The sequence below is a fragment of the Vipera berus genome (assembly GCF_964194415.1).
Source record: "Vipera berus genome assembly, chromosome: 2".
NCBI classification, from domain to species: Eukaryota; Metazoa; Chordata; class Lepidosauria; order Squamata; family Viperidae; genus Vipera; species Vipera berus.
The window spans coordinates 80,850,558-80,867,343 of record NC_138203.1 but is presented as its reverse complement, the minus strand read 5'-3'; the positions used below and the strand labels follow the sequence as shown (position 1 = coordinate 80,867,343).

Here is a 16,786-nt window from a genome sequence, read left to right as displayed (position 1 = left end):
CCTTTCATAAGATTGTAAAAACCTGGCTATGTGCCTGGGCCTGCGGTCCCAAGTGTGCAATATTTTTTTTAAGCAGCAACCATATATATTTATTTGCTATTTTTTTATTGTTTTATGTTTTTATGCTGTACACTGCCCGGAGTCTCTTGAGATGGGAGGCTATAGAAATCAAATAAATAAATCAAAACAAAAATAAATTAGCTTCCCAAATGCATTGGAACTTAAGGAGAAATACACTACAAATCCTCTTGTTTACATTCATTTATTTATATCCCGCCTTATTTTTTCAAAAATAACTCAAGGCAGCAAATTTACCTAATACTCCTTCCTCCTCCTATTTTCCCAGGACATTGTGAAGTAAATGTGGGCTGAGAGATTGACTGGCACAAGTTCACCAATCTTGTTTTCATGCTTAAAGCGAGATTAAAACTCATAGTCTCCCAGTTTCTAACCTGGCGCCTTAACCACTATTACCAAACTGGCTCTCCCATGCATTGCTATTTTTCAGGGATTAACATGATAAAAAAGCAGAAGTTGGTAGCATTCATCAGCGTGGTGATGAGCAGCATCAAGCTCCTTGCAAATAGACCCAATCTTTTTTCTTTATCTAGTCTTTACAAGCTGGCAAAATAAAAAAAATAAATAAAAAAATGAAAAGGGCTGCTGTGAGTGTTTAATCAAAGCACTGGGGTGAGGAATGAGACCATGGAAAATCTCCATGGAGAAGGGATCCAGAAATCTTTAGGACCACAAGTGTAGAGGAAGTGTATGTGTTAAGCCTAGCAAGGGCAGAGAAGTATTCAAAAGAGAATTGTTGGTTCCTTCCCCCCTGCCAACTCCCTGGATTCTAAGAAGGAGGGAGGGAAAACGCAAGCAGACTTATAAGTCTTGGGTCTTAATAGCCCATCTCAGTAAAGGATAGTATTGTCATCCTGTGAAATTAGTTTCTACCTTATAGGGCTGAAATGCCCCTAAGGCAGGGGTAGGCAACCTTGGCACTTTTATGACTGGTGGACTTCAACTCCCAGAATTCCTGAGCCAGCCATGCTGAGGGGAAAGGGAGAGATTTCCAAGCTGAGCCATGCTTGCTCAGGAATTCTGGGAGTTGAAGTCCACGAGTCATAAAAGAGCCAAGGTTGCCTACCCATGCCCTAGAGAATTAGAGTTAAGGGCAGGACTTAGATCATATAGTCGTAGTTGTCACCTTGACTTTTTTGACCCTTTACCCCTTTTCCCCAATTAAAAAGCTGAAGAACAGAGTCGTAGTTGCCACCTTGACTTCTTTTGATCTTCACCCCTTTCCCCAATTAAAAAGCTGAAGAATGGGGTCATAGTTGCCATCTTGACTTTTTTGACCTTCATCCCTTTCCCCAATTAAAAGGCTGAAGAATGGGGTGCAAGTAGCCAAAGGACTAAAGGAACTACCATGGCAGAAATGGCTGCTGAAGGAACTTTGCTCTGCTTTACCCAAAAACTCTTTAAGAATCTCATCTGGAAATCACTGCCTGTTGTGTGTGACCTGCCAATCAAACTCTCAAGGCTGCTGCCCTCCTTTCTAGATTGCAGTGAATTGAAGCTCCAGGGAATTTGCCCAGTCACGGATGGGTGAGGGGAAGGGAATGAACAATTCAAGATGGCAGCCTTGACTGTATGATTGATCAACTTCCCTCCGCCCAGTGCGCTCCCACAGAGAGGGCCTCCTCAGGGTGCCATCGGTCAGAGAATGTCGTCTGGTGGCCCCCAGGGGGAGGTCCTTCTCTGTGGGCGCGCCGGATTTGTGGAACCGTTTACCAGTTGAGCTCCGGACGGTGCCCGACCTTCACTCCTTCTGACGCGATCTGAAGACCTACTTGTTCGAACAAGCCAGCCTGGCCTGATGGGTGATGGGTTTTGGTTTTATTATCGTTTTATGTATTTTAATGTATTGTTATATTGGGCACTTTGTTTAATCTCTTTTTAGTTTTTGTATTCTTGTATTTTAGTATGTATTGCCCTGTTCACCGTCCTGAGTCCTTCGGGAGAAGGGCGGTATACAAATAAAATTAATAATAATAATAATAATAATAATAATAATAATAATAATAATAATAATAATAATAATAATAATGATGATGATGATGATGATGATTGAAAGCCACCTCTTTTTCTGAGCATCACATCTGCAATATCTATCTAACCATTAACCTGCCCTTTCGGAGCAGAAGCCCCCGTGAATTAAAGGGATGGTTACTAATGAAGTCCACTATTCTGTGTCTTTTATGAGCATCTAGGATTTCTACATTTATAGACTGTACATCTACTCGTCGTTTAAAAAAAATAGATGGCTTGTGAGAATGAGCATTTAATCTGCTTGTTTACATCTATTCCTGATTTAGAGGACAGTACTCAAAAAGCATCTAACCAATGTAAAATTGCCTAGCAGTTAATATTAACTTTTTCCAAACTTCTTTTATATTTCTGCATACACTGGAAGATCTAAACTGGTATATGGCAGGACCCAGTCAGCTAAGGTTTTAGGAGTTACACTGATTTTTTTGAGTTTAGAACTGTGCAATAAAATATTTTACATGTAAACCAAAATAAAATGGCTAGTAATCATTTTCCTTTCCAGTGATATGTTTGATGACTGTTTAAGGTACAGATTTTTGAAAATTAATGAAGTGTAAATTAAATATTTCATGAAAAGCACATTAGGAAGGCCGCAGTTTAAATTAAACCATCCCTTACCGTGCAGTTAAGTTATTGAAGATTTTTTTTGTTGTTGTTGGCACCAATTCTCCATTTCCTAGCACAATGAGGACCTCTTACCATCAGAAATATCTTCTTTGTAGCTACTCCATTTTAGGAAGCTCCTAAGCAGGTTGGGTCAAACAGGCTATTCTGAAAGTTAGCCTGATATTTTTAACAGCCAGGATGAAGAAAAGAGGCTACCCTAACATCAGAAAGGGAGAGTAAAAAAATTCTGGTTTCTAACTGACTGTGACACGTTGGAAAGCATACAGTATTCCTGGAGACATGACAAGACAATGTTTCCCTTCCTAGAAAGGGATGGGACTCCAGCTGGCATCTGTTGCTGCCAGATGTTGCTAGTCTGCAGTTCCCATCATGGGAGACTGAGATTGGGGCTGGTCAGAATCAGGGACCAACATCTAAAGCACCCAAGAGCCACTAGTCCTGCAGTAACAGAATGTCTGCATTTATTTTCAGCATGCAGAACTAACTTGTTCTGCACGTTCTCCTGCTGAAATGAGGGTAGGATTCAAATAATCCTTTTCCAATGTAAGCAATATGGTCTTTATTTGACATATGTTGACAGTGCTAAATTCCCATTGCATGTTGAGGGGTAATTAGTTTGCTAAATACAGAATTAGAAAAACAGTTTAATAATGGAGAACAAGTGGCAAGAGCCCATAAACCAGACTGCCAAATTAAAATAAATAAAAATAGATCCAATTGTGTATCCGGAACTTCTGTTATAAATGAAGACACAAAGGAAATATACAAAAGAAAGAATAACTTGAACTTAATATTTATATCCTACTTAGAAAAATATGCATACATAATTATTCTCCTGGGGAGTACTTTGGCCCGCTTTCATAGCAACTCAGGATTTTAGGCCTGCCATGCCAGCTTTTTGGTGTCAGAGTCAATTCTGATGACACGAAAATATTTCTCGTTTCAAAAGATGCCATGAATGTATTTTTCAAAGGAAGCCAATCTACTGCATAGGTTTCTTAAAGCTAAAGAAAGTTCACATTTGCACTTGTTTAATTCTAGTGCACCAGCAGGAGAACTATGCACATTTCTGGGCTTCTGGTGTCTGGTGAAGGAGGAAACTGACCATCATTTTGTGGGAGAGGCATGAAATCCAGGGGCCTAGCTTAGCTTTCAGTTTGCAGCAACGAAGGCAAAATAATAAATGATGCTTTTATAGGCAGTGGCAATGCAAGGGTTAGCCAGGGCAATGATGTGGGATTCTGTTTTTAATGGTTGCTGAACCAGTTGCCTCTCTTTACTTTGCTACAATCCTGTGGACAAAAAATTGCTCATACTGGTAGTTGAACAAGGAGTGATTTGTGCCCATAGCTTTACAGTTTGTCTTAGAACTTAAGGATAGCATTATTTTAATGTGAGGTCCTTGATGATGTTATCTAGGTTGGTAAAGAAAGGTCTGCAAGAAAACCACCAAGCTCAGCGAGCACCAAGGACCCCACAGTTCAGCCCTGAGCTACAAATATTCTCTTATATCATTATTTTATTATGATGCCCTGCCAAAATGGAGAAGTTGCCTCCCGCTTTGTCATCTTGAGCTAAGAGCTCTGCTCCAAATTGAAAGAAAGAAGGCTGAATGCCCTTATACACTCTACTGAAATCCTGAACAGACTAGAAGAGTGATCTCTCCCACCCTAGGTTCTCAGATTGGGCTATATTGATCTCTGATCCCAAAGGTGCTTTTTCACAAAGCGAATGGACTTCCTTTTTCTTTGAACATGTTTCACTTCTCATTCAAGAAGCTTCTTCAGCTGACTGGATGGTGGGGAATGGAAGGACCCATCATCCAGTCAGAACTGAAGAAGCCTCTTGGATGAGAAGCAAAATGTCTGCAAAGAAAAACAAGAAAATCCAGTTGCCTCGTGAAAAAGCACCTTTGGGATAACTATGACCTGGATGACTGCGAAACTCCATAGATATTGAGCCCTGATGTAACGTTGTTACCCCCAAATGAAGAAATAACAAGTTCTGAAGATCTTCTATTGGAATGCCTGGGCCAAATAAAGAATATCTGAAATCAGTTGATTTATAATGCTTGTTTTGAAGACTTTCAAGGAATGTTTTAAAAAGTTGAACATTAAAGTTCTTTTGTGCTGAAGTTATAAGAAATGAAAAGGCTCTTTAACATAAATTATTTGGTCCTCCCAGCCATAGCTTTGTTTTGCTTTCAAAGCATACCATTTATTAACAGAACTTCAGAAAGAAATGTAATAATTAAAGATGTAAATGTTTTATATTCATGTTTTATATTCCTAAAACATGAAATTTTATGATTTTATAAACAGCTTGGGCTCTCACAAGCTTGGGACTTAGCAAAGAGGATAATCTTACATAATGGAATGGAAGTTACTCTACTGATATTAAGGAGAGGTTTAGAACATTTTAAAAAATGTTTGAAAAAGATGAAGCAATATATTTCCAATATAGACCCATATGAACAACAGAAGAATCTCTTACCAAAATAATTGCTTATGGAAAATAGAAGGAAACATTCTTTTAATGTTAGAGAGCCTAGTGACACACTTCAGCTACTGATGTGGGAGAAAAAAGGTTTTCCAATATTCAGAGGAAAGAAATTCTAAAATTGTTTCCCAGTATAGGAATGGAAGTCACAGCCTCATTGGTTTTAAAACTGCCCCAGACAGATTTATGAGTTGTATTACTGGATGCTTTTAACTCTTGATGGTTCAGTTGTGACCTGTAATAGTCCTGCAACTTTTCCAATCCTCACTTTCTAAAGAATCTCAGAATTGTCCAAAGCAGGGATGAACAACAGGAACTCTCACAAAAGGTGACTTTTGCCAGACTAATTGACATTTCTCCTAGAAAGACTTGACTGATTGATTCCCTTTGGTCTACCTCTCCATATTAATATAAGCAAAGAGAGATGAAGTTATAGGGATTAGATTCATTATGATTCACAACACTGTACGTGCGTGTGACGTGTGTGCATGAGTGCGTGAGTCGTATTATTTCAATGAAGCATTATTATAAAACCAGTAAATAAAGAAATGCTTTTTTTTAGATGTGGCAAAGTCACTGTGTCATAACAGAGAAATGAAATACTCTGTTATTTATGGTATATCAAGTTGTGTAGAAAATATTGTAGGTGTTTTTTTATAGGTATCTTTGGAAATAACTTGTCTTAGGCTGAATGGAAATCTAGCAGTGGTGCAGTAAAAGATCAAGCACACATGAAAGAGTTAGGAGTGGATGTGTGCATAAACACTGAACAGCATAATATACGGAGATATATTCCAGATCTAAAATGTCATCATTTTGCAATGTGAAATGCAATGTTCTGATTATCCTTAAGATCTTCCTCTAGGACAAAATGAAAAGTGAATCAAATCCTTATGTACAGATGAGTTGAAAGGTAGAAACCGATCTTAAAAATACATTCAATAGTAATTCCTATCTGCAATGCTGTGCTTCTGATTTTTTTTTCTGAGTTGCTCCTTAAAGAACTGAAGAGAATTTGCTACCTTTATGGTCTTATGACACTATCAAAATATCATGAGCCTTGGTGGAGCAGTGGGCTAATGCCTCCTTAAGTAACACCAGCTGCCTGCAATAGTGCAGGTTCGCGTCCCACCAGGCTCAAGGTTGACTCAGCCTTCCATCCTTCCGAGGTAGGTAAAATGAGGACCCAGATTGTTGGGGGCAATTAAGCTGACTTTGTAATAATGCCGCTTGGGGGTGTGTGTGAAAGCCCTAATAAGCAGGCATATACATAGAATGAAGGCTACTGCTAAGCTTGTAAGCCGCCCTGAGTCTTCGGAGAAGGGCGGGATATAAATGGAATTAAAATAAAATAAAAATAAAATAAATCATGAAAAGACCCTCAAAAAATTATTAAACCATTTTTCCGGACCTCCCTTGAAGGTTTTTTTGTTCTCCTCAAATCTAGTTGTCTTATTGTACCTGGCATATCAATAGATATTTACTCTCCTGAACTCGATCGTAGACCTTTTTCCACTTGACCTTTCAAGTCAGTAGTTTTGGGTTTCTTTTCTTGGCCTTGAGAGATGGAAACATTCCCTTCATGTTTACATAATGGTTCTGTCTGACCTGAGAATCCCTGATTCCCACTTGGCTAAATTAAGCCCTTGAACTCCCCGTTTCCCAAATTTCCCTTCTTATGCTTGGCATGGTGCCATTTTGCTATGTGAAGCATCGAGACTTTCAGCCGAACATTGGAAATAAAAGAATGATGGCTACCTGGTGAATAACTATCTGAGGTCAGAGAAAGCCACCGTGAAATTCTTGAATTTTTTTTAAACTATACGCTTGAGGTTGAAATTCCTCACGCCTAAATGTAACATTTAAATCAGCTATTAGTAGGCCACAAAGAGAGACTTTTTAAATAGTAATAAGTTGAGTTGCATGAAATTTAAAGCACTTGGGCACATGGGAAGTTTGTACTGTATTGAGGGGCCCTTGGTGCTCTCTCAGCTTGGTTGTTTTCTTGCAGACGTTTTATTACCCAAACTAGGTAACGTCATCAGTGTTACCTTGTTTGGGTAATGAAATGTCTGCAAGTGAACAACCAAGCTCAGAGGCCACTGAGCTCATTTCAGCCATGAGCTACAAATATCCTTCTATTTTTGTACTGTACTATTCAACCAACTAAACCAAAATAAGACATGAACATTTAGGAGAAGTGCATTAAGTATAAATGAAAAAAACTGCTATGAGTAAAGACCCCCCCTATAGGTGACATTTCCATGAATTAACTATCCAGGCACAAAACTATACCATATTGATTGTGATTTAATTCTTCACAGACGGTATACGACCATAAATGCAATACCAAAATTGGGTAGTATTTTGAAACCCATAAGAAATACCTTAGCTCCAGGCAGATTTAAGTCTATTTCCCATTGTAATTCATACATCATACATCATTGTAATGTGCTGCTTGGATCCTCAAGTGTAATGATTTCAGCAGATGATGTTTTAAAACTTACGTTGGTTCTTCAGAAACCACCGTTCCCTCTTCCAACTCCTGAGCTTGCTTGTACCACGGCAATTTAGCTTCAATAGGAAGTTTTTCTAGAAGAATAATGACAGGGAAATAGGAAACATGAAAAAATAATGTAACTTATCTAAAGAGGAATTACCTTGCTTTTATTCCATATTTGCTAAGTATCTGCCAATCCAATCATTAGTGCACCCAGACAATGCTTGCACAGTACAAAGCTTCCTGAAATGTTATTTCACACAATCTGACTAAATTTAATAAGATGAGATATGAATGAGCCTTCTGGCTATGCATACTGCCCTTTGCTCAGCTTCTCTGAGAGAAAGAGGAAAGCGAGCACTTCTTCAATCAACTGTAGTGTCCTATTTCATCTAAATCAGAAAAGCATGGTTAATAATTTTAGAAAAGGTCAAGATGTTAAACCAACTTCAAAACATAGGCAAATTTTAGTTAATAGTTGATTTCCTGCTTCAAAAGATAGATTCTGTGCTTAATTCAAAACTGCTGGGATTGTGCAAAAGGAAAAGCATGGAGGGTTGCCCGTGAGCCAAAATATATCTTCCTATCTTGCTTTATTCCATTTGGCACAGTTCTGTCAAAGAAGTGTGGAAGATGAGGGGTTTTTTCCCCCCTCTTTTCATATTTGTCCAATACATATGGAAACCTCCAGAATGGAGAAGATGATTATTATTAGTGATAGGAAGTACTGTACACAAGTATACTTTTCTTTGAAGCGTACAAAGTCATTCCAAGTTAGTAGTCCTACGCAGTTTAGCCCTGCTTGGCTGAAAATGAAAAAAAAAAGTGGCAACAATTTTTACAGTCTATAAAAAGGGTTCTGCTGTATTCCACTTTGATAGCTTATTATGACATAGAAGAAAATGCAGATGTGATGAATGATGGTTCAATGAACAGAAAACTTAAAATAGTTCAGTGATGCCCTTCTAGCCAGAGTTTATCCGTTCATCAGCATTGTGGATTCAAAGACCGAGCTGAATAGTTTTACTGTCATTTTTGAGATAAAGCAGCGCTGTTCTCTATCTTTCCTCTCCAAGATTGGTATCAGAGAAATGCATTAAAAGTATTTGATAAAATACTCAGTTGAAGAGCCAAATTATGTTCTCGTGGGAACATAAATCTGTATTAAACTATGGAGCTGCACTGGCCCTTGAAGGTCAAAAGAAAAAGGTATGAAAATCAACCCATAGCAAATTGATAGACACACTCTAAATGAATATGAAATCATCCGGATTCAGGGCTAATGGCTTATTGTACTATTTGTAAAAGCCATATGAATACCATGCTATAAATATGTTATGATACACTTTTGTTTTCTCCTCTGATCTTACTAAATCATCTTTCATAGGATCTTCTTCTTTTAAACTATTCAATCAATAACTTTCCTAACAAGTTTGACTTAAGGATTAAATGAGAAGGAAGGACTCACTGGAGAAGAGCCTAATGCTGGGAAAGACTGAGGGCAAGAGAAGAAGGGGACGACAGAGAATGAGGTGGCTGGATGGAGTCACTGAAGCAGTAGGCGTGAGCTTAAATGGACTCCAGAAGATGGTAGAGGACAGGAAAGCCTGGAGGAACATTGTCCATAGGGTCGCGATGGGTCGGACACGACTTCGCAACTAACAACAACAACAACAACAAGGATTAAATGTAGCTGCACTAATTTATTAGAGGACTCAATAAACTCAATACAACACATTCAATTGACATTGAATAATCTATCTTTAGTATTAGAATTTGAAGTTTAGAGACCATGCAGAATGTGACATTCATCCAGAAATACTTCTGAACTTTCCTTCCTATCATATTGCCCCCCCCCAAATCTGTCATGAAGGCTCTTTCAAGGTGAAATTAAATATATGATAGAAAACAGTCTGAAGTGAAAATCATCAACCTTAGAGTTGTTTAAAGGCATACTTCTCTTTGGTGCAGGATCAGGGTACTGGATTTAGTTGAAGGACACTAGACCCACACTTCACTGAGCAAAATACACTCAGACTACTCTGCTACATCATTTAAGCCTGCTTGTGCATGGAAAAGGACACAAGGAGCTATAGTTTCCTAAATTCTTCTCTATGTAGAAGAACCTGGAGGATAGGTGTGAAGCAAATTGGTTTGGCCTGGATCTATAAAACAAGATTCCTATTGGGAAATAAAAGAGCAACATGCTTCCCATATGGCTTATGCTTCTCTTTTGAAGGAGAAAGGCAGAGTATTATAAGAGCATTTGTTAGCACAAACCCAGTTGGGAATGGAGATGGTGGAGTTAGAAAAGAGATGGGACTTTGGGTGAGGCAGAGAATTCTTACTTGATCAGACTACTCAACCTTTAAGGTCTGATTAGACACTTGAGTCAAAGCTTCTCTATCCTTGCTTTAGCGCTTGAATTGAATTGAACTGGATTGACTGAGCAAGCATGTAATAAATAAATATATAAATAAATTTGCATATGTTATATCCTGGGCAAACCTGTTATAGAAATCTACATTCTCACTAATGGAAGCAGCCAATCCAGGCATTGTTGTTTATGAGCTCTCTTTCCCATCTTACCCAACACAGAAATTGAACATTAGAAAAGGAAAAAAAAGGAGACTGTATACAATTCCAGACAAGAAACTGTCCAGTCTCTTCTTGAAAACCTCCAATGATAGAATACCCGAAACATCTGGAGGCAAGAAATTTCTCCTTAGTCCTAGGTTGGATCTCTCTTTAATGATCTTCCATCCATTACTTTTTGTCTTGCCCTCAGATGCTTTGGAGAATAGGTTGACCCCGTTCTTCCAGCCCCTCAAGTAATGGAAGACTCCTATCATATCACCCCTAGTCTTTCTCTTTGTTAGACAAGACATGTTAATTAGGGATGATTGGATGTGTAACTGAACAAACCTATCACATGTTCCCTATGGAAGCAGAGAGGTAGCCCTAGAATCCTCCATGTTGTTTGGGGGGGGAATAATCTTGATTTCCATTGCAGATAGATTGTCATGTGGCACGAAGAACACAAATAAACCAGTACTGACGTTCTGTAGCGCTCTCTCTTGTGATCCCAGTAAAAGATGTAGCTACTTTAGGTGTTGTAGAAAGATGCTACATTTGTACTCCCATGTGCTCCAAAGCATTTTTTGGAGACAGACTTTGAAGTGCTACACAACCTACTGCTTACCAGTCAGTTAGTGTCTATTAAAAACCTGAAAAAGACTGATCAAGCCGCTGTTGGGTACCTCTCTCAGCCTTATTTACAAACAATTTTCTATTAGTTAAATAAAGCTAAATTGTTTGTTAAATAAAGGATGCAAGAAGCAATTTATTTCACTTCCCTCCCCATTGAATTAAAAAAAAAAGAGATGTCTTGTAGAGACAATTTCCAACTTTGTTTTGTCCTTTTTTAACACTTCATTTACTATTAAATTTATTTGCCACCCATCCTGTGATTCATGGCAACTTTACTTACTTATAGATATTATTTGCATTCTGACTGCAAAGATGGATCCTGCTTTTTAAATAACCATAATCACAGCAACTGTAGTCTTCTTATTACACAGAATTATAATGAGGTATTTATGCTATCATTAATTCCTGAAAGGCATTTATCAGGAAAACCTATTTTTTTCTTTAGTAGCACTTGGCAAAAATTAACAATTCACTTGCAGAACATAATAATGGCTAATGGATCAATACTTTTCAGCCAAAGGTTGGTACGTTAGTTCAGGAGAGAAGTGATTACTAGAGCCTGAATTCAATTTTAGGGATCTTATAAGTTAAACTCTTGATCAGTGGATCCACATCTGCTCAAGAGTGATTTGTCCCTAATTTTATTACCAAAATATATTAGCCCTCTTACTTGCTTTGTGGTAATAGCGTTTCTTTTCCTCTGTCTTTCTTCCATCCATAAAGATGCCATATTACAGACAAGTAGAGCTTAGAGTGATTACATAGGCTTAGAGTTCCTGCCAGGAAATCTCTGTTTCTCAAAGCATGACAATCAGTATTGGCTCAATAAATGAAGCCTAAGGCATATAAGCTCTCAACTGCACAACCCAAAAGTGCAATCATCTTCCCACTGGGGAAAAATGCACTTATTTTCAATAACTGCTTGCCAGGATTAGGCTGCTGGTTAATTTACCTTTTGGCTTGTAGCACGGAGTAGGGACAATGCATTCCTCTTTGATGTGCGGTTTTGTTTTAGGACTGCAGCCACCGGTATGCATCCCTCGATGATCAATGCAGAGAACTACTCGATACCTCAAGCCCTGCCCACAGGTCACTGTGCACTGAAAGGAAAACCAGCGTCGATTAAATTCCATTAATGACCATGAATAAATTTGCCGCTAAATCCCTTAACTGGCCATGGGGAAGAGAAACAGAACCCGAAAGATATCGTCAACCATCCAAATGTTTGGTTTGCATTGGCTTTCGATACCAACTGCCAATCCCATTGTTGGCATTAATACTGTGGAAAATAATTATCATTCAATTGAAACAAAGAAAAAAAATTGCTTTTGAAAATAGCTTTCTATTGAGAAAGCATTTTTAGTGAAAATTATACGGGCAGTGGGTGGTGCTTGTGCATTTATTTGGTCACAAGATGACTATTAATTAGTCATGAATGTTTTTTCTTTTGATGAACCACATGTCTCCATTAGTTTGCAGTCCACCCAGCTTCCCAACTTCCAATTAAATCTGAAGGAAGACAGTCTGATGCAACTCTTCCGGCTGGCCTTTTTTTCAGATTGGGAAGTGTACTAGCCAAGGAGGTTTCAGACTGATGGAAAGATGTACGTAATGCATGACTGTTGTTCATTACCCCATCAATAAAGTAATTTTCAGAATATACCACCAAAAGAAATTCAAGAATTCTCTTTTGCCAAGGAGAAAGCCTCTCAGATACTACAAGGCAAATTTTTAGTGGAGATTTTCTTCTGATATATTGTTGTTGTTTGCTGGTGGTTCTCTTCCTCTTTCTCTTGCTGATCAAACACTTCAGCATTTACATTTTTGGCCTACAGCCACCTAAAACTCTCTACCACATAGGCAAATCAGTGCATTATTTACTTATCTGTATCCTTCTGCAATCAAAATAAATTCTCAAGAGTTTACATGACGCAGACAAAATTAAAACATTCGTGGTCAAAATCAAAATAACAATGAGAACCAATTTTTAAAAAATTCCACTCCCCCCAAATGCAATTAATCAATAAAATAAATAAATAAAAAAGGTCAAACCTAACTAGAATGCTCTATGGAACAGTGCAATTTTCAGCATCTTTCTGAACTTAATCAAAAAGGGAGGCAGGCAGTCTGATCTCTGGGAGATTGTTCAGAGAGGTGATGCTGCTACTGAAAAGCAATTCCTCTCATCTTAGCTCCCTTCACTTTCTGAAACTGAGGGTTTAGGACCTTAGAACTGACAATGAAGAAGGTGGGCAACCGTTACCTTTTAGGATTGACTATCAACAGTAAAGGAGTCAGCAATAAAAAATATATACAAAAGACCAGCGGTTGGTAAGGCGGCAATGAAAGCCTTAGAAAAATATCCAGATACCCTGATGAGCCTATACCAGGGGTAGGCAACCTCGGCTCTTTTATGACTCATGGACGTCAACTCCCAGAATTCCTGAGCCAGCCATGCTCAGGAATTCTGGGAGTTGAAGTCCATGAGTCATAAAAGAGCCGAGGTTGCCTACCCCTGGCCTATACCTACAAAGATCAGAATCGTGTGGACAATGGTTGTCCATGCAACATTCCAGAGAAGCAAAAGCTGGTCTTTGAAGAAGCATGATAGAAAGAACATTTGATGCTTTTGAACTTTGGTACTGAAGAAGAGTCAAGAATATCATGGATGAAAACAAAACAAACGAATGAATCACAGAGTTCTCACAAATTGCCAGGATCAAATTATTATATTTTGGACACATTATGAGAAAACCAACTCCCTTAAGAAGTCCATGATCCTGGGAAAGAAAGGAGAAGAGAAGAGATCAACCAGCAATGATGGTTGATGGAGCTGATTACCGCAACAATGGATACACCATTGGAAGACTTGAAAGACCAAACTGGGGACAAATCATCCCGTAGAAAGTCTGTCTAAATCGTTGTTATCAGCTACATCATTGATAGGCACATAATCAATCAATTAAGCATGCATAGTCCTGCAAGAAATCATGATTAAAATATTCCTGGTTATTAAATTCCACTTAAACCCATTCTATGTTTGTTGAGTTATGTGCTATAACAAAAAATGTCTTATTGGTAATTTATTAATTATTATGTAAATTTCTAGTTATTCACATTAAGGGATTCTATCTGAAATTTATAGCACACTGCGGCTGAATAAATTGATTCTCTTATCCTATAATTTTGAAAAATAATAATTTATTAAGAATGTTCCAGGATCATACTTTGGCATAACCTAAAAACCAAATGAAAATGGAGACAAGATATTTATTTGTCATATTAAAGAACTAGAGGATAGCCTGAACTATAAATATGTAAAATGATATTGTTATTAAAATGAAACATTACATTTTTATTACATCATTTCACTATCAATAAAATTTGAAATTTAAATAATCAGGGATCATTATAAGTATTATATTGTTTGGTCTCATTACTGTAATTGATCATTTAGTGTTATATCTGATAATTGGGCAGCTATCCAGTATCTCTATTTTCTGACCAAAGAGCACATTATAAATGCTAAAATCATTTCATTAGTGAGCTTTTATGACTTATAATTAATCTCTTTTATAGTTTTATTATTATTTTGATTTTGGTGTTTTTAAAGATTATAATCCTATATTTCCCTCTTGCATGCATTTCTCAATAGTATCCAATATTCAAGGAGAGAAGCAACCTAGAACTAAGGAGAAATTTCCTCGCAGAACAATGAATCAGTGGAACAACCTGTCTCCAGAAGCTATGGATGCTCCAACACTGGAAGTTTTTAAGAAGAGATTGGACAGCCATTTGTCTGAAATGGTATAGGGTTTCCTGCCTGAGCAGGGGGTTGGACTAGATGACCTCCAAGGTCCCTTCCACCACCATCATCATCATCATCATTAGGCCTGAGCATGTCTACAAACTTGCCCTGCATATCCTTTAATTAAACTAGCCTTTTTTCCATTCCTGTACTTATATATGTATACTAATGCTGACAGATTTGTAAGTATTTTCATAATACAGACATTTCAATGACCTTATTTCGGCTACTTTATAAATATATACTTCAATAATGAAAAGAAGGTAATTACCGGAGACCATTCCTGAGCCAGCCACTTAGGACAATCAAAAATGTTGCAAGGCTGGACAATGGGCATCTTGGGAGTGTACATGCACTTCCACTCCTCCACAGAGCTGACCAATCCCTGGATGTCTTCCTCCACGCAAGAGATTGTGCGGCTTTGAATGCCTCCCCCACAGGAAGAAGAGCAGGCAGTCCACGGGGTGCTTTCCCACCTTCAAAACAACATACAGTTCAGAGGAAAGGCACCATATCTGGTCTGTGTAACCACAAGTACTTTAGTTTGTCGTGGCCCTGCCCTGTTACTTGCTTACATATCCAATGGTCCATCAGCCAATGCTTGGCTTTGAAATGTCCAATTCTGATAAAAAAGATTGAGTTTAAGAATGAGTTTGTAACATGACATAAACTAAGTAAGCTACTGTATTTTTCATGCTGTTAGTTGCGAAGTCGTGTCCAACCCATCGAGACCCCATGGACAATGTTCCTCCAGGCCGTCCTGTCCTTTACCATCTTCCTAACTTTCATAGGAAATTGGAATTCCCTTCAATAGCCGCATACTACTCTTTATAATGCTAAAGAAACTTTGAAGCTCTTCTTCTTTATTACCTGTAGATTTTCCAAATACTGTAGTATGTATGTACAATATGTCTCTCTCTCTCTGTGTGTGTATGTGTATGTATGTCACTCATGCCCTAGTCCAGGGGTAGGCAACCTCGGCTCTTTTATGACTCATGGACTTCAACTCCCAGAATTCCTGAGCCAGCATGCTGGCTCAGGAATTCTGGGAGTTGAAGTCCATGAGTCATAAAAGAGCCGAGGTTGCCTACCCCTGCCCTAGTCACTTCCAATCTTGACTATTGCAATGCTCTCTATATGGGGCTGCCCTTGAAAAGTATCAGGAAGCTCACATTGGTTCAAAATGCAGCGGCCCACATGGTCTTGAGCAGACCCAGATGTGCACAGATGTCATCTCTCCTGCAGGAGTTGCATTAGCTGCCAATCTGCTTCCAGGTACAATTCAAGGTGCCGGTTGTCACTTTCATGAGCTACATGGCTTGGGACCAGGTTATCTGAAGGACCATCTTTTCCTAGTCATATCTACCGACCCACCAGAGCAGGGAGGCTGGGAATGTTGCAGGTCTCCTCTTGTGAGGACGTACATCTGTTGGGATTCAGAAGAAGGCCCTTCTCTGTGATGGCGCCCTCCTTTTGGAATATCATCCCTGCGGAGATTAGATTGGCCCTCACTTTTGACACTTGCGCAAGGCCCTGAAGACCTAGCTTTGCCAATGGGCCTAGGAACCCAGAGCGGGATGGAGGGTATTCTTTATTGTTTGTATATTGGGTTTTTATTTTTGTACACCAGAGTCACTGAGAGTGAGTGGGCAGCCGTATAAATTTTCTTAAACAGAGGTAGTCTACAACTGAGCTCAAATTTTCTGTTGTTAAGTGAGACATTTGTTAAATGAATTTTGCCCCGTTTTACAACTTTTCTTGTCTCGGTTAGTAACCCGGTGGCTAAGTGAACTTGGCTTCCCCATTGACTTTGCTTATCAGAAGGTCTCAAAAGGTGATTACATGATCTCGGGACCCTGCAACCGTCATAAATATGAACCAGTTGCCAAGCATCTGAATTTGGATCACATGATCATGGGGATGCTGGAAAGGTTGTAACTGTGAAAAATGGCCGTAAGTCACTTTTTTCAGTGCCGTTGTAACTTTGAAAGGTCACTAAAAAAAAACTGCCGAGGACTACCAGCAAATAATTA

At 38.6% G+C, this 16,786-nt stretch overlaps 1 protein-coding gene across 1 annotated transcript in view; it reads right to left on the bottom strand.

Annotated features, from left to right (window-relative positions):
* Nucleotides 1-16,786, bottom strand: part of ADAMTSL1 (ADAMTS like 1) — a gene marked incomplete at its 5' end in the record, with an annotated part of 247,590 nt that overhangs the window by 81,672 nt on the left and 149,132 nt on the right. Inside the window, 3 exons of the mRNA XM_081319841.1 lie at nt 7,743-7,827; nt 11,898-12,045; nt 15,025-15,229. Of these exons, the coding sequence (XP_081175967.1) occupies nt 7,743-7,827; nt 11,898-12,045; nt 15,025-15,229 (438 nt within the window). The remainder of the gene's footprint in view (nt 1-7,742; nt 7,828-11,897; nt 12,046-15,024; nt 15,230-16,786) is intronic.